The sequence below is a fragment of the Triturus cristatus genome, chromosome 10 (assembly GCF_964204655.1).
Source record: "Triturus cristatus chromosome 10, aTriCri1.1, whole genome shotgun sequence".
NCBI classification, from domain to species: Eukaryota; Metazoa; Chordata; class Amphibia; order Caudata; family Salamandridae; genus Triturus; species Triturus cristatus.
Window position 1 is genome coordinate 1,053,776,504 of NC_140593.1, and position 15,431 is coordinate 1,053,791,934.

At 42.1% G+C, this 15,431-nt stretch overlaps 1 protein-coding gene across 1 annotated transcript in view; it reads left to right on the forward strand.

Moving 5' to 3' along the window:
* The window catches only part of MMD2 (monocyte to macrophage differentiation associated 2), a 290,907-nt gene that overhangs the window by 256,459 nt on the left and 19,017 nt on the right, over positions 1-15,431 (forward strand). The window contains exons 5-6 of the mRNA XM_085629182.1: positions 7,012-7,113; positions 9,599-9,668. Of these exons, the coding sequence (XP_085485308.1) occupies positions 7,012-7,113; positions 9,599-9,668 (172 nt within the window). The remainder of the gene's footprint in view (positions 1-7,011; positions 7,114-9,598; positions 9,669-15,431) is intronic.

Consider the following 15,431-nt stretch of genomic DNA (forward strand, 5'->3'; position numbering starts at 1 on the left):
TACCCGTAATATCTCAAAAACGACTGAACGGATTCACAACAAATCAAACAAGCATTTGCAATGCAATAGTTCTCGCATTTACAAGAGTTTTGTAAATGCAACTCCTATTACATTGCAAATGTTTGTTTGTAAAAATGCCCATGCAGCGCTTTAACTTTAACTTTAATGTCGGCCGTGCCCCTTTCCTTAAATGAGCCGAGTCTAAGAAAAGGAGCGTGGCCACCATTAAAGTGAAAGCGCAGTATGGGGTGCTTTTTTTGTAAAACCACCCCATGCCGCACTTTCACTTTAATGGCGGCCGCGCCCATTTCCTTAGATGTGGCTTGTTTAAGGAAAGGGGCGCGGCGTCAATAAAGTGTAAAATAAGCAAATATATAATATTGTGCTGCCCCCAGAGGGAGAAGGTATGGCTCAGCAGTCAGAGCTACACACTCAGGAGCTGGGGACTAGTGTTCGAGCCTTGGCATCGGCTCAACATCAAATCCTCCTACTAATGTACATATTTGTTTAGAAAACAGCGTGGTCAAGTGGGGGAAGAGAAATTAAAATAAAAAATAAACAGAGCTCGGAGTGGTGGTTGGGGCAGCGAGGGGTGAAGGGGTTGAGCTGTAGCCAAGGAGCGAGAGAGCAGCTGTTGTTGCAGGAAGGCATCTCGTGCCTGCAGTAGAAAACACTCATTAAAGAAAATAGTGCTTACAGACTAAATAAGACATTCCGTGTTACAACAGAGGTAAAAGGGCCAGTCCTCATGGGAGGTTACAAATGAAGACAAGGCGGTATTAAGGAGGGAGTAACAAGCCAATTAACGAACCAGAAGCCAGCATTTACGAAGGACACTGACACAAGCCAATGAAAAATATGGGCGGAGAGTGGGTGTGGCATCAAGTCCATACTCAAATACAGCATGCCTCGCAAAGCAAATTATGCGCTGCCCAGGCTCGACCTAAAAAAGAACTATCTGCGGACCAAAATCTAGTTTCCTGATAAATTTGGTATAATTCTGTTGAGCAGTTTTTGCTGCAACCTGACTAAAAGAAGTTTATGGGAAATGCATGGGGATTTTGCGTTTTCTGACCCCCTTTTTTTCCTCAGCCCCCGCTTGACGGATCACTCCGAAACTTTCCAGGAAGGAGCTGAGGTGGAAAAACATTTTTTGTGAAGATTCGTCAAACACAGCCAAAGTTATTAGCAATCCAGAATACTCTTTGTCTATGGAAAAGCAGACCTATTTATAACTACCTAGCGGTGACCACCGCTAAGAGATATATATATATATATGTATGTATATATATTTATATATATAAATATACATACATATATATCTTAGTGGCGGTCACCACTATATATTTATATATATATATATATATATATGTATATGTATACACATAATATATATATATATATATATATATATATATAGCAGTCAACCTTTCCTCAAACGATCCGCTCAATTCTGGATCAAGAAGGGGACGGACTCCGATAAGTTGTACCCAATTTAGTTTATTTTTTGTTTGTGCGCTCTGCCGCCATGACGCGTTTCGGGCTCAGCAGCCCTTGATCACATGACGAACCCCTCGTGTAAATCCCTTTTAAAGTGACAGTGCTTAATTTTTTGCCATTGACATAGAAGAAAGATTTTACCATGATGTAGATGCTTTTAACATGATAGCTCTAGTCACTTGTAATTGTAAAATACAATAATACATTTGTTCCTCATTGCTATATAATTTATACAGTAATTTAGTATGCTGTAATCTAATGTGAGGCTTGAGCTGTTGGCTCATATACCACTCAGTCTATTCGTGAATGTATAAATACATAAATAAATAAATAAACTGCACATATAAAAACAGAGCAATACAAATGGTAAAAAAACATGTTAAAAGCAAAGTTTGTTAAAAACAAATTTCATTTTAAGCAATTGCTAAGCAGCATGGTAATGTTCTAAGTGTGCAAAACGGCAAGTAAAGTGCAAAGTTGTGCAAAATAGTGCAATGGAATCACCTGTGCATTTATTCAATTGTTTTTGGAGAATTTTTTTTCTTTCTGTAAAACGTGATTCGTAGAAATAAAATGTAGGTCGGGGGAAAAGATAAAAACGGGGAAAAGAGGAGAAGAGAGAAATGTGGCGGAAGGAAATTACAAATATATTTAAAAATATCTGGATTGTATGTGGATAACATTATCTTTCAGTGGAGAGCCCTGGACCTTGAAATCTAATTGGTTCAAGTTTTTTTATTGTTTCTCAGTTAGCTATAGATTTCTTACAGCCACGTATAGAGATCTTCCGTGGTGTTGAGCCCATGTGGGCTTTTACTGTCCAGTTCCAATATGTATTTGGTCTCCAATTTTCTGAGGAGAGCCTCACGATCACCGCCTCTTCTAAGAGGTAGGACGCAGTCAATTGCAAAATATTTAAGGAATTGTATGTTGCTTGCGTGACAATCCCTGAAATGTCGGGCCACCGGATATGAGGTGTCTATATTGGTAATTGCACGTAGGTGTTGGAGAATTCTCTTGTGGACCTGCAGCTTTGTGGATCCCACATACTGCAGTTCACATGAGCACTCCAACACATAAATGGCAAATTCCGTTTTGCAAGACATGTTTTTGGTGATCATGTGTGGTTTTTCCTCAAAAGGACTGATGAATGATGTTTTGTTTATTGCGTGTTTACAAGCTTTACAGGTTGGGCACTTAAAAAAACCCTTACGTTTAGTTAGCCAGTTTGTTATAGATTTAATTTCTGGACTGCTGTTAACCAAGAAATCACTAGTGGATGGTGCCCTTCTGAAAGTGATGGTTGGGTTGGAAGGGATAATCTCAGTCAATTGTGCATCTAGGTGTAGCAAATACCAGTTGTTTCTAATGATTTTGCTGAGGCTGTCTTTTTGTTTGTTATACGTTAGGATTAGTCTTATCTCATCTGTTTTGTTCATGTCAGTCTGAATGCTCATGGATTTAGTTTTACTGTTGGAAGGTTTAAATAGTAAATCCTCCCTGCTCATGGACCTAGTCTTTTGTATAGCCTCCTCAATAGTTTTTTTGCTATATCCTCTTTGTATGAATCTGTTTTTGCTTTCTTGTTGTGCGATTGCTAGGTCATTTTCGGTGCTGCAGATTCTTCTAATCCTAAGCATCTCACCATATGGGATGCTGTGAATAGTGTGTTTGGGGTGAAAGCTTGAGGAATGTAGCGTGGTGTTACCTGCAGTGGGTTTGCGGTACAGTTTTGTTTGAAGCTGGTTATTGGCTACATATACCTTCACATCTAAAAAACAAACCTCTGTAGTGTCAATTGTACTAGTAAAATGCAAATTGAGATTATTATCATTGATGTCATCTATAAATCTCAGAGCTTCACTTTCACTCCCACCCCAAATTATAAAAAGATCATCAATGTAACGCATCCATTTTATCACATGATTAGTCATTGTTGTAGCATGTGTGGTTTTTAAAACAGTCTCTTCCCAATAGCCCATGTGGAGGCAAGCATAACCTGGTGAAAAGCTAGCCCCCATAGCTACTCCTCGTAGTTGCTGGTAGATTTGTTGATTAAACATGAAAAAGTTGTTGTTTAAACAAAAATGGATAAGACTGATCAACATTTTGTTGTGCTGATGGAATTGGATCAGTCTATTTGATAAGAAATATTCCACCGCTCTCAGTCCATCTTTATGATTGATTGAAGTGTAGAGGTTAGCAACGTCCAGAGTTATTAGAAGATAGTTGTCATTCCACTGGAAATTGTATATTTGCCTGAGGAAATCAGAGGTATCCTGGACGTATGATGGTAGTGCTTGGACTAGATCTTGTAGGAATGAGTCTATGTAGATGGATACGTTTTCAAGTAGACTTTGCTTGGCCGATATTATAGGCCGTCCTGGTGGATTTTGGATGTCTTTATGTATTTTTGGTATGAAGTAGATTACCGGCATAATGGGATGGTCTTTTTTCATAAATTTGTATTCGTCTTGGTTGAGAAGGCCAATGCTTTTCCACGCTAAAAGTTGTGTGAAGAGTTCATTTTGCGCCTGTGTTGTTGCTTGTTTGTTGCTAATCCTGTAACATAATCTGTCGTTTAATTGATTCATAGCTTCATCAGTGTATTGTTGCAGGGGCCATAGCACCACGTTTCCACCCTTGTCTGAGTTGCGGATGACCACTTTATCTTGTTCCTTCAATTTCTTGATTAATTGATTGTATTTTTGTTGTTGAAAGGAATATTTATTTTTTGTACATGCCGTCTTATACTTAAGTTTTTTTATTTCCGCAACCACTGTTTCGCTGAATGTGTCAATGTTGTCTCTAGGTAGGATTGGCACAAACTTGGATTTAGGTTTGAAGTTGGTTTTGGGCCTCTGATCTGTATTCAAGTGTTGTTGTGCCAAGATAGATTGGGAGGAGGGGGACAGGGTACACTCTGGTACGTTGTTTTCTAAGTCCTGTAATACACCTAGAGTGTGAACATCGGATATGGCTAGTTGGATGGTTTCCCCAGGTTGGTTTATTTTCGTGGAGATATCCGGTTCTTTACTTGGCTTGAGAGCATGAAATCTGCGGAGCTTGAGCTTCCGTATGAAATGATAGATATCAGCTCTGGTTTGTGCATAGTCGAAATTGGTTTCGGGACAGAAGGAAAGTCCTAATGCAAGGAGTTGTTCTTCTGCTTTGTCTAGATTGACATTAGCTAGATTGATGATGGTATTAGGTGCTTGGAATTGAAGATCAGTTACCGCCGCCAATTCCTTTTCTGGGTTTTGTTGAATCTCCCTTTGTTTTTTCCTTCTTCGTTTCCTTCTTTCATTTCTTTTGGAATTTCTTTTTTGGTTCCTGTCGTTTGGTTTCTTGGGCGCAGGGTTTGGCGCCGCTCGTCCCGTAAAAAATGGAGTTCATCGACTAGCGTATGTTTGGAGTTGGTTGTGCCTCCTGTCGCTCCCCTGTTGGATTCGATATCAGATTCGCTGTCGATCGCTGAGCTAAGGTCTGAGACTGAAGACGTTGTCTGGATATGGCTGGGTCCCGCCATGTCAGACGGGATAGGCGGCTTGTTATTTTTTGATGAGGCTTTGATTGCATCATACTTGCGTGTGAAGGTGAAAATCTGTCCACGCTCATAGTCTTGTTTGTCCCTTTGGAATTTGAAGCTCTTTCTTTGTATAATTATGTCTTCCTCTTTTTTTAATCTGCTCATCATTTCGTCGCGCCATTTGTTTTTAGTTTCTCCAGTTTCCATGGCTGCAATTTGTATATTCAATTGTTCTATTTCTGATACCAGCTCCAGTCTATCTATATGAGCATATTTGATTAGTACTTTCATTAGCTCACTTGACGCTGCCAGATTGCACTCGGCCCACTCCTTGAGCATGGCTGGATTGGGCTTCTCGTAACTGGGAGCCAAGAAGATCCGGAGCCCACGTGGGACTCTGTTAACTTCCAGGTAACTTGTGAGGGATTTGTGCTCCCACCATTTGGCTTGTTCAGCTTTCATCTTTTTTTCTAGTATTTTATATAAATCTTTGAGATTATTTTTACTTTTGCTTGTTTCTTTGTTATCATTCCTTTTCGGGGATTGTGTGGACGCTCTTTCCACAAAAATACCCTCCGCGATTTCCTCTATATATATATATATATATATCTTAGTGGCAGTCACCACTAGGTAGTTAAAGTATGCAAAAACGGAGCAGCTTCTATATTGAGCACCCTGCAACACCACAAACACTATGAATCTGCACACCACAAACTTCTGATTTTCCAAGCAGAGTTTTTACGCATAGGATGAGCACAGTGTCATCCATGCCGAGCTGTAGAGTGACAAAGCCTTTTGCCATTTTTACAGCAAAGTATTTAAGCATAGGATTAGCTGGTGCCATCCACACTACCCTGATGAATGATAAAAGCCTTTTACCACTCCAGTCGCAGTATTACAGTTTTGAAATAGAAAATGCCATCCAAGCCAACCTGAAATGAATGAAAGCAACAACTAACACGTGTTTAGTTAGAGCTCATCAGAGAAGCATAGCTTTGTCTAGACACAAGCGATCACCCAATATAAGTCAAGACAATACCATTTCAGGCTTAGAGTGCCGCTTAAGTGAGATGAAAACGGAAGCAGTGAACTCTGGGTAGTTCCTACCTTTAGGTGGAGAGCAGGTTCTTTATATGGAGCACCTACAACAGACTGACAATCTGAATCTATTCACCTCAAATGTCTGTTTTTCTAGCAAAGTTTTTAAGCATAGGTATGACACAGGGCCATCCACACCGAGCTAGAAAGTGGCAAAGCTTTTTGTCATGTCTTCAGCAAAGTCTTTAAGCATAGGATTAGAAAGTGCTATCCATGCCAAACTGAAAGAAATCAAAAGCCTTTTACCACTCCAGTCACAGTATGACATGTTTGGATTGGAAAATATCATCCAAGCGAAGCTGGAATGAATAAAAGCAACCCTTGACGCATGTATTTAGCTCTAGTTAATGCTCATCAAACGGGTAGCTTTGGACAGACACAAGCGAGCATTCAGTATAAGTCAAGACACTACCCTTTCAGGCTTAGAGTGCTGCATAAACTATGCAAACAAATGAAACAGGGAACTCTGGGTAGTTCCCAAGTGTAGGTAGAGAGCAGCTGCTTTATATGGAGCACCCTACAGCACCCGCGACACTGAATCTGCTCACTTTGAATGTCTTTTTATCTAGCAGAGATTTTTAATGGTAGGATTACCATCATACAGATTCTTTCAACATAATTTTTATATATATAAATGTGTGTGTGTTTATATATGCACACACACACACATATATGTGTGTGTTTTTTCAAGTTGAAATAATTTCGACGATCATATCAGAACCGTGGCAAAATAGGACCATATTACATGGATACCCGCCATGTAGCCTCTATTTATTGTTTTAAGAGTATTGCTCCTTTTGAATGGAATGACTCTATGGTTGTGTTCATGTGACTAGCTTGGCAAAGACTCCTCTTGATCACACACACTGCTGTCCTCTTCTTAGGTTGAATCTGCGTGAGCTGGGCCCCTGGGCTTCCCACATGCGCTGGATCATTTGGTTCATGGCATCATTTGGAACGATGTATGTGTTTTTCTTCCATGAGAGGTAAGCTTTTCATGATTCATGTAACCTTATGCGTTCAAGATCCATGCATTCCAGCACCCCTTGACCATCACACATATTTTAGCTTTTCCGCAGCTCCGGATAATACAGATGCTGTGCGTTGCCATTGACATTTATGATGTCATCTGTGATGTCATGTGTCTGGTTATGAGAAGAGCATCAGCAATGTGAGAGAGCCTGGGCACTCCTTAAAGTTTATTCTGAATTTCAATTGTGTTTTTTTATGACATACTTGCTACTGTGTAGGCCTTGTGCTGTGCGCACTGCAGTTCTGACTTAGTAACAGGCTGTGTCTGGATGTAGTGAGCACCGGACAACACACAAAGGCAGTGCTTAATTTGAGCCAGTGGTTTCTGGTGCTCGGCATCAGCACTTAATTGTTAGCACTGGCTCTTGGGACAACCTGCCACAAGGAGGCGCTGTCTAGATAATTTAGAGATGACCACAACAACAGTTAATTATTAATGCTATATTTATCATAAATGACTTTTACCTGCTGCCCAAACCATTCTTATAACTTTGGGGGCCTGAAATAGTGCTAATTGTCACACTGATAGGAGTGCAGTTGTTAGTAGTTGTGTTGTTACTATGTTTGGCAGCATACCAGGGCAATGTGTTATGGAAGCTGCAGTGGCCTCCTGATGAGAGCAACTGCAACTTGCTGTTTTTTATTTACAAACTAAGCACTGCACAAAGGTCATTCCCTCTGACCATGCTGTGTAAATGCTGCAGACAGAATATGGCACGGTACACACAAATACTTCATACAGGGATTGGCTCGGTGCCATGCAGTGTGCACAGCCTATAAAGGTGGAGGGCATAATGTGTGTCCTGTAGCAGGGCACAGCCACACACACCGTGCCCCTTGCAACTGTGTGTGTGTGAGCAGGAGTGGGTGAATCAATAGGTTGGTCTATGGCTCAGTGTGCTGGTGAGCAAATAGATAAGTGGGAGAGGATGTGGCCTAAGGGCTACCATTAAACTGGTGACCCCGGTTCGAGTCTCGGCAGGGACGCTCAACATCCTATAATTCTGGGCAGATCACTTAATCTCCTCGTACCTAACAAAATGAATGCGTGTGTAATGCAACTGGTGCTCATGTAATGCGCTCTGATACCTTCGATTGTGCTATATAAACTCCGGATAAAAGTGACTATATTGGTAGTAGAGTGGGCTTTTTAAGTGAGTCCGTGTCCCATCTTCACATGAGGCGTGGTCAGCTGAGACCTGATTGGTCAGCAATTATTTTATGGCATGACGTCATTATCGATACTATGTACAATCTTATTTGAGATGTCGTCAGTGCGTTCATGTGCAGCACGATAGCAGAGGGGAGTAATGGCCACGTTTGGTACTGTTAAATGACATTTTTAATAGTTTTTTTATGTTTGGGATCTAAACATTACCGCCCCTTAAAGGGAAGTTCTTTAGCCGTTTGTCATGCATACATATTGTATGCAATGGGTCGAAAATAATTATGCGAACGGGCATAAAGTAAACGGACCGTTTGAATATAAAAGACCTGTCCAGATGTGTATTCTCGGTGAACATATGTTCTCACCATATGCAACGCAGAGATTCAATTACTGGCTTATTGCACCACCTGTAGGATAATTCAAGTACTGCCGTAACTTGTTTTGACGATGTCCCACTTTTTATAGAAAAAAAGTATCTGACCTTTTTGTCCCACTGTTATCTACCATGGGACATCACAATGTAGTTTGTGGAACACACCCCAGACCATTGGACTTCCCTGCTGCTTCCCTCTTGCCGCCCTTTCTCTCTTTTTTTCATCTTCTCTGCCTCTCACTTCCTCATTATCTTTCTCCACTACACGTCTCCCCTAAAGGTTGCAATGTTTTTACGTTTCTCACTCACCCAAGAAAATATTTCCATGGGTCTGGCCCTGCTTCTGGGGTTGATACTGCACAATCCTAGACACCACAATGATGACCGGTTACTTACCGGTAATATTCATTACTCCGAGTCTTAGACCTCCCCGTCACAGTCCTGGTTCCCATCCCTCCCTGTTTCGGCTTCTGGTGCTTTGTGGTACATGATGTTGGAAGGTAAGGTCGGGATTATGTGCCACAGGATGTGGGCAAGGCCTGGAGGGTGGGGTGGGGGCAGGGGAGTTTCAGCTTGGGATGTCTGCGTGGAGGAGTTATTGCTCATGTGCGTAAGGACTGTGACGGGGAGGTCTGGGGAGGAGGTAATGTACTTGAGCCTCTGTGGTTGACAGGAAGAAAATTAATGATATTGTTCATGTGCCAGGTTTGCACGACTTAGTAAAATACAGGCTCTGAAAAATGATCGATGCCTGTAAAGTCAGGACTGATCCCAGCCTGGAGTGTTCAGCTGCAAAGCTGTATTCTCTTTTAGTGAGTAATGTGTATGGGCGCCATGTTGAAACAGTATGGCACTGCACTATCTGACCTTTATACTCGCCTCTGTTTTTCTGTCGCAGGTACAAGATGGTGGAGCTTATCTGTTACGTTGTCATGGGATTTTCTCCGGCACTTGTGGTCTTTTCTATGGTAAGTTAAATGTGCCAAGCAGAGCAAAAGCTGTGGTAAGGAAGCAGTGGACGATTGAGAAGGAAGAGTGTTGCAGGAGTGGGTAAGGGCAATCAGGGCTGGCTTTAGGATAGTGCAACAAGTGCGGCCGCACCAGGCACTGACCTGTGGAGGGGGGCGCTGACCTCAGGAGGAGCGCTGTGTTTAGCAATAAAAGCCCGGTAGTAGTGAGGGAATCTGAGGAGGAAGGAATGGGGGTGGGGGCGCCAAAAATGATTGTCACACCGGGCGCCACCAGTGCTAAAGCTGGCCCTGAGGGCAATACCCTTACTTACGGTTGAAATTTTAGAATTATTGTAAGCAGAAGTTGCATAACAAAGTTATTCTTCCTCCTGCATATTTTACATGTGAATTATTTATTAAATAATGTGTTTATTTGCTTATTTAGGTATTTATTTCAAAGTTTTAATAGGTGACAACATGCTTCATTTACAGACATATCCAAGCATCATGCATATGTTGAGTTACCCACTTCTGTTTGTTCTTATGGGTTACAGAGTTCCATGTGGCGTCGGTAGTTGATTGGCTATGTCCAATGTTCAGTTGGCAATTCATTATGCATAATTTCTTGTGGTTTTCTGCTCCTATTTATAGTTGATATACATCTGCTCTTTTATTTAAGTTTATTCAAAGAAATGGTGAGACCAGATTTGCAAAATATACAAACAAAAATAACACAACCCTGTGACCCTAATCTATACTCTCACCACTAAAATGTTTCACTTATACATAATTCACTAAGGGCCAGATGTACATAGACTTGTGTTTATGATTTCCTAATAGCAAATTTGAGAGATTTGCTATTTGGAAATCGCAAACAGCTATGTACAACATTGTGTTTTACACTCTTTGAGATTCCCAATGAGTAGCAGGGGACCTACCTCATTAATATTCATGGTGGGAATGGTGGGCACTTACACGAATGGCTTCCTTCTGGGGTCAGCAGACCACCATGTCTGTGACTGCTTTTTAAATAAACAATTTTTTTATTTTGAAATGTAGACGTTTTCCTTAAAAGAATATGGGATGCATTTAAAAAAGACAAATTTAAAGTTTCCTTTTCATTTTTTAAGAGTAGGCAGTGGTCCGTGAGGCCACTTCCTGCATCAAAAAATGTTGGCACCCACATTCACAAAGGAGAAGGGGTCCCTTGGGGACCCCTTCTCGTTTGCGACTGGGTTACCACCTCCTTCACAGAGTCAGTAAAGAAGAAATGTTTGGCGACCGCATTCCGGTCGCAAAACATTCATACATGCCCCTGCGACTCTTTATAGGAAGGGGCGCCCTTGGCACGCTCCTTCCTAATAGTGACTCACAAACCCAATTTGCGATTCAGTAATAGCTTACCAAATCGCAAATAGAGATTTGTACATTTAAGAATGCTTTTTTTTGGCCACATCCGGCCCAATTCTTTGAATCGGGCTGTTTGCGAGCTAAAAAAAGCTTCGGACATCTGGCCCTAGGTGTTTGCCTTCTATTTTTAAAAAAGGGTAAATGGCACAGAAGTAAGGTCACAAAGAGAGAGCTAACTAAACACTATACAGGATGGGAGTACAATTCATCACAGTATCATTGCAGCACTCCACTGCCTTTTGACTAGGCTTGTGCTTTAGAAATTCCATGTACATATATACATTGCACCATAGAACTACTTTCAGTGCATGACAAACTTAACAGTAAGCACATCTAAAGGTTAAGTTTGTTAAAAGATGACCAGATTTGTTTCTCGGTTTCAAGAACTCACAGAAGGCATTTTTCCTGTAGCAAAAAAGCTCTTCCAAATGGTTACAGTTACTTTTCTAATCACTAGCACTGCTCAATATAGTAATTTCCGAAGTGGATTGGAAGTGGATTGGAAACTCACAATAATCTCAGAGCAAGTTTAATAATTGACTTTGCAAGGGATTATATATACAATTAGAAACCTAAAGTTGATTTTAGTGATAGAGAACTTTAGGCCAGATAATGTTCAATTATTGTGACTGCTATTGTCTGAAACTGGGTAACACTTACCTGAGGTAACATATATTAAGTGACCTATTGTACCCAAACTTGTAAACATTCAAGGTGTGTTCTATTCCCTCTTTTCTTTTATTTTAGTACCAATTCACCAAATTAACTTGATTTCAATAACTACATAATCCAGTTGTTGTGTCACACATTATTGGTTGCCATTCAGAACTGATTGCTTAGAAAATATTTATCCAAAATGTCATATACTGATGTCAGAAGTTATGGCACATGACATTAGTAAAGGTACAGCTAAGATGTGTTTATCCTGTTGTCATCATCATCATCAAGTCTTTATTTCGGCCACTGTGGACCATAAAAGATGCAGTAAATACAATAACAATACACAATAAAATGTACACAATAAAAAAAGACATTTTGTAGATGAATTGTTATCTAACATGGAATGATAGACTCATAAAACCAATCTAAAAAATATTTACAATAAAAATTTACCTAGTCATGAGGCGATTACGAATAAACCAGGCTGTAGTTAAAAATTTGGCTACGGCACATACAATGGGGGCAGACAGATCAGATTTTAGGATCCTATATGCGGGACGGTGTTCCTTAAAGCCTAGATTCCTGAGGAGAGGAACAAGCCAATATTTGCGTGGCTTATTATATGCAGGACAAAAGAAAATCAGGTGCAAATCATCTTCTCGGGTGTGAGGGCAAACCTGGCAATTAGGTGTACTCTGGGTTTTGAGCCAGTGTTCTGTGTGAGCCCTCAACGGGAGTGTCCCATAGCGCCACTGCAAATAAAGTTTTCGTGTTAGTTGTGGGCCAACATCATCAAGGACCTGTTCCAGATAATAATGGTCCTTGAGAGCGATGAAATGTATGGACAACGAGTCTTGGCGAAGAGAATCAATTGCTGCCTGTAACTTGTACTCGCGGTATGCGTCCGCCAGTGACCTACGAGAGATCCTTGTGCAGGCGCTCTGCGGGTCAAGCCACAACTCTGGCTTCCCCATCAATTTAAAAGTGTCCTTGATGTATTTGAACCAGGGTATACGCAGCACCTTAGGAAAGCGCATGATTTCTTCTAGTTCTGCTCTATAACTAGAAAGCTCTAAGGAACTCCAGACTCTGCGCCAGTACATCAAAGGCCTAAGTCCCAATTCTTCGATGATTGGTCTTAGGCCAAGATCCAATCTCAACGGGAAGAGCGGGGTGTTTGATGGTAAGGCGGTCAGTTTTCTAATGAAGTTGTTCTCAGTTATCTGCAACTTCTGGCACGCAGCATAGCCCCATATCTCACCCCCGTAAATCACCGCCCCTCTAGCCTGAGTTTTGTAGATATGGAGAGGTGGGCCCAGTGGCTTGTAGGTGGACCTAGATATCATCCTGGTTATACCACCAGTAAGTTGAGCAAGTTTTAGGTTTACTCTGGTGATATGCGTTTCCCAGGTCAACGATTGGTTCAGGGTGACACCTAGATATTCAAAGGTGGAGACCCGATCGAGACTTTCTTTACCAATTGTAGGGTTAGGGCGAGTTGAAGGGGGTGGGTTGAAGGTCATGAACTTAGTTTTAGTCGCATTCACCTCCAAGCCACGAAGCTCACAAAAGTTGATGAATCCGTCCAGGATTCTCTGGAGTCCCATTGGTGATTTTGAGAGCAGGAGGGTATCATCCGCGAACATAATTGCGGGTACCCTCCTGCCATTCAACACTGGGGCATCAATGTAGCTTAGCCCTGTCAGAAAGTCTATGACACCGTTCACGAAGAGGCAGAACAGGGTCGGTGCGAGCACACAGCCCTGTCTGACCCCCGTGTTCACGGGGAAATCCTCTGTTAGAGTGCCTCCCTTTCCACACCTAACTTTAGCATAATTACCCTGATGGAGTCTCATCAGCATAATTAAAATGTCACCCGGAACATCTAGATCTTTGAGTACTGTCCACAATTTGGCACGTGGCACCAGATCAAATGCTGCCCGTAAGTCAACAAAGACCGTGTACAACGTTCCTCTGCCCACAGTCACAACTTTCCAATACAAATAATTAAATCGGAAAATCTGGTCTATTGTAGAGACGCCCTCTCTGAACCCAGCCTGGTATGGGCTCAATATGTCCCTCTCTGCAATCCAGGTTTGGAGACGGTTCAATAGCATTCTACCAAACAGCTTCTGTGGGACATCTATTAAGCTTATTGGTCTATAGTTGGAAGGGAGCAGAGGTGATCCCTTTTTAAATATTGGGACAATCTCTGCTCCCAGCCAAGTGTTCGGAACCGCCATGCCGCCCAAAATAGAATTAAATAAGCACAGCAAGTATGGCGCCCAAATGAGTGGTTCGTGTTTAAATAAGTCACCAGGCAGACCATCCAATCCAGGGGCCTTGCCTGATGCTAGCCCATCTATCGCCTCATGTATCTCCCTTAGTGTAAAGGAGTGGACTTTAGTTACCTCGATGTTAAGGTTGGACATCTCCATTGTATTTGATGTACTGTATAGGGATTTAAAATGATTCCGCCAAGCAGTAGCTGAAATATTTGGCTCAATTGCGTCTGGTAATGTGTCTGACCCTGTGTTAACAAGGCGCCAGAATAAGCGAGAATCTCCTTTTGCTAAACTAATTTTTAGTTTCTCCCACATACTGTGCTCCCATTCCTTCTGTGCAAAGCCCGTCATGCGTTTGTATGCAGAACGCCTGGTCCTAATAGCCTCAGTCCCAAGGCCCTCCTTCAGTGCAGCCAGAAGGCTCGATTTAGCCTTTCGGCATGCGGAGTTGTACCAAGTGGGAACGGATAAGCGTTTGGTCGGTCCTTCCTGTGTTGTAAAAAGGATGTCTGATAATGCCAAGGTTAAGTCTGTGTGGAGTGTCCCCCACTCCGTCCAATTGTCAGGACAGTCATCTTTTTCAGAGAGTTCCAGGGCCTTGGTCAATACAGGAATTGCCCGGGCATAAAGATTGGGATGGTTGACTGGGTTTGAAAGTAGTCTTTCCCATCTCACTCTCCATCTATTATTGGTTAGTGTTAGACCCGTCCGAAGGGACGTGGTCTGCTCCCTTGTAGCCACATAGTCGTGAATAATATATTCTGCTTCAAGTGCGCGGTGATCACTATCCACACCTGGCAAAACCCTAAAATCTTTGATGGAAGACCAAGATGCTAGGGGAACAAGAATGTAGTCCAATTTAGATTCCCTCCCGCCCCTACTGTATGTGTGTTTTGGAGGGATGTCAGACTTTTTCCTACCGTTACAGGCCCGTAATCCAAATTTTAAAGTTAGTGTCGTGATTTGGACCGCAAGTGGTGTCCATGCTTTTGGTCTTGGCGCCTCAAGAGTGGGTATAGACCAGAGCGAATCCTCCTCGTCGGCCAAACCATCTGATAGGCCAAGGAGGGGCTCGTAGTGACAATTAAAGTCGCCACCGATTAGATAGGGCGTACCCACAGGGATTTCGCTTAGGACTGAAGCGAGTTCCTCTATGGTGCGGGATTCCTGCCCATTAGTTACTGGGCGGGAATAGACATTTATCAACATAAGACTTTTGGAGTTGGGCCAGTTTAGTACTACCACAAGAATATCCTCTGTGGAAAGCGGATGTAGGGCAGCACTACAGCCCAAGTCTGCCGCTATCCATGTTGCCAGTCCACCCGAGGGTCGTCCTTTTCCTCCCCATTTAGCTAACATGGTAAATGCTTCATATCCCAGGTATGTCACCTCGTCACAAGCCCAGGTTTCCTGGAACATGCAGATG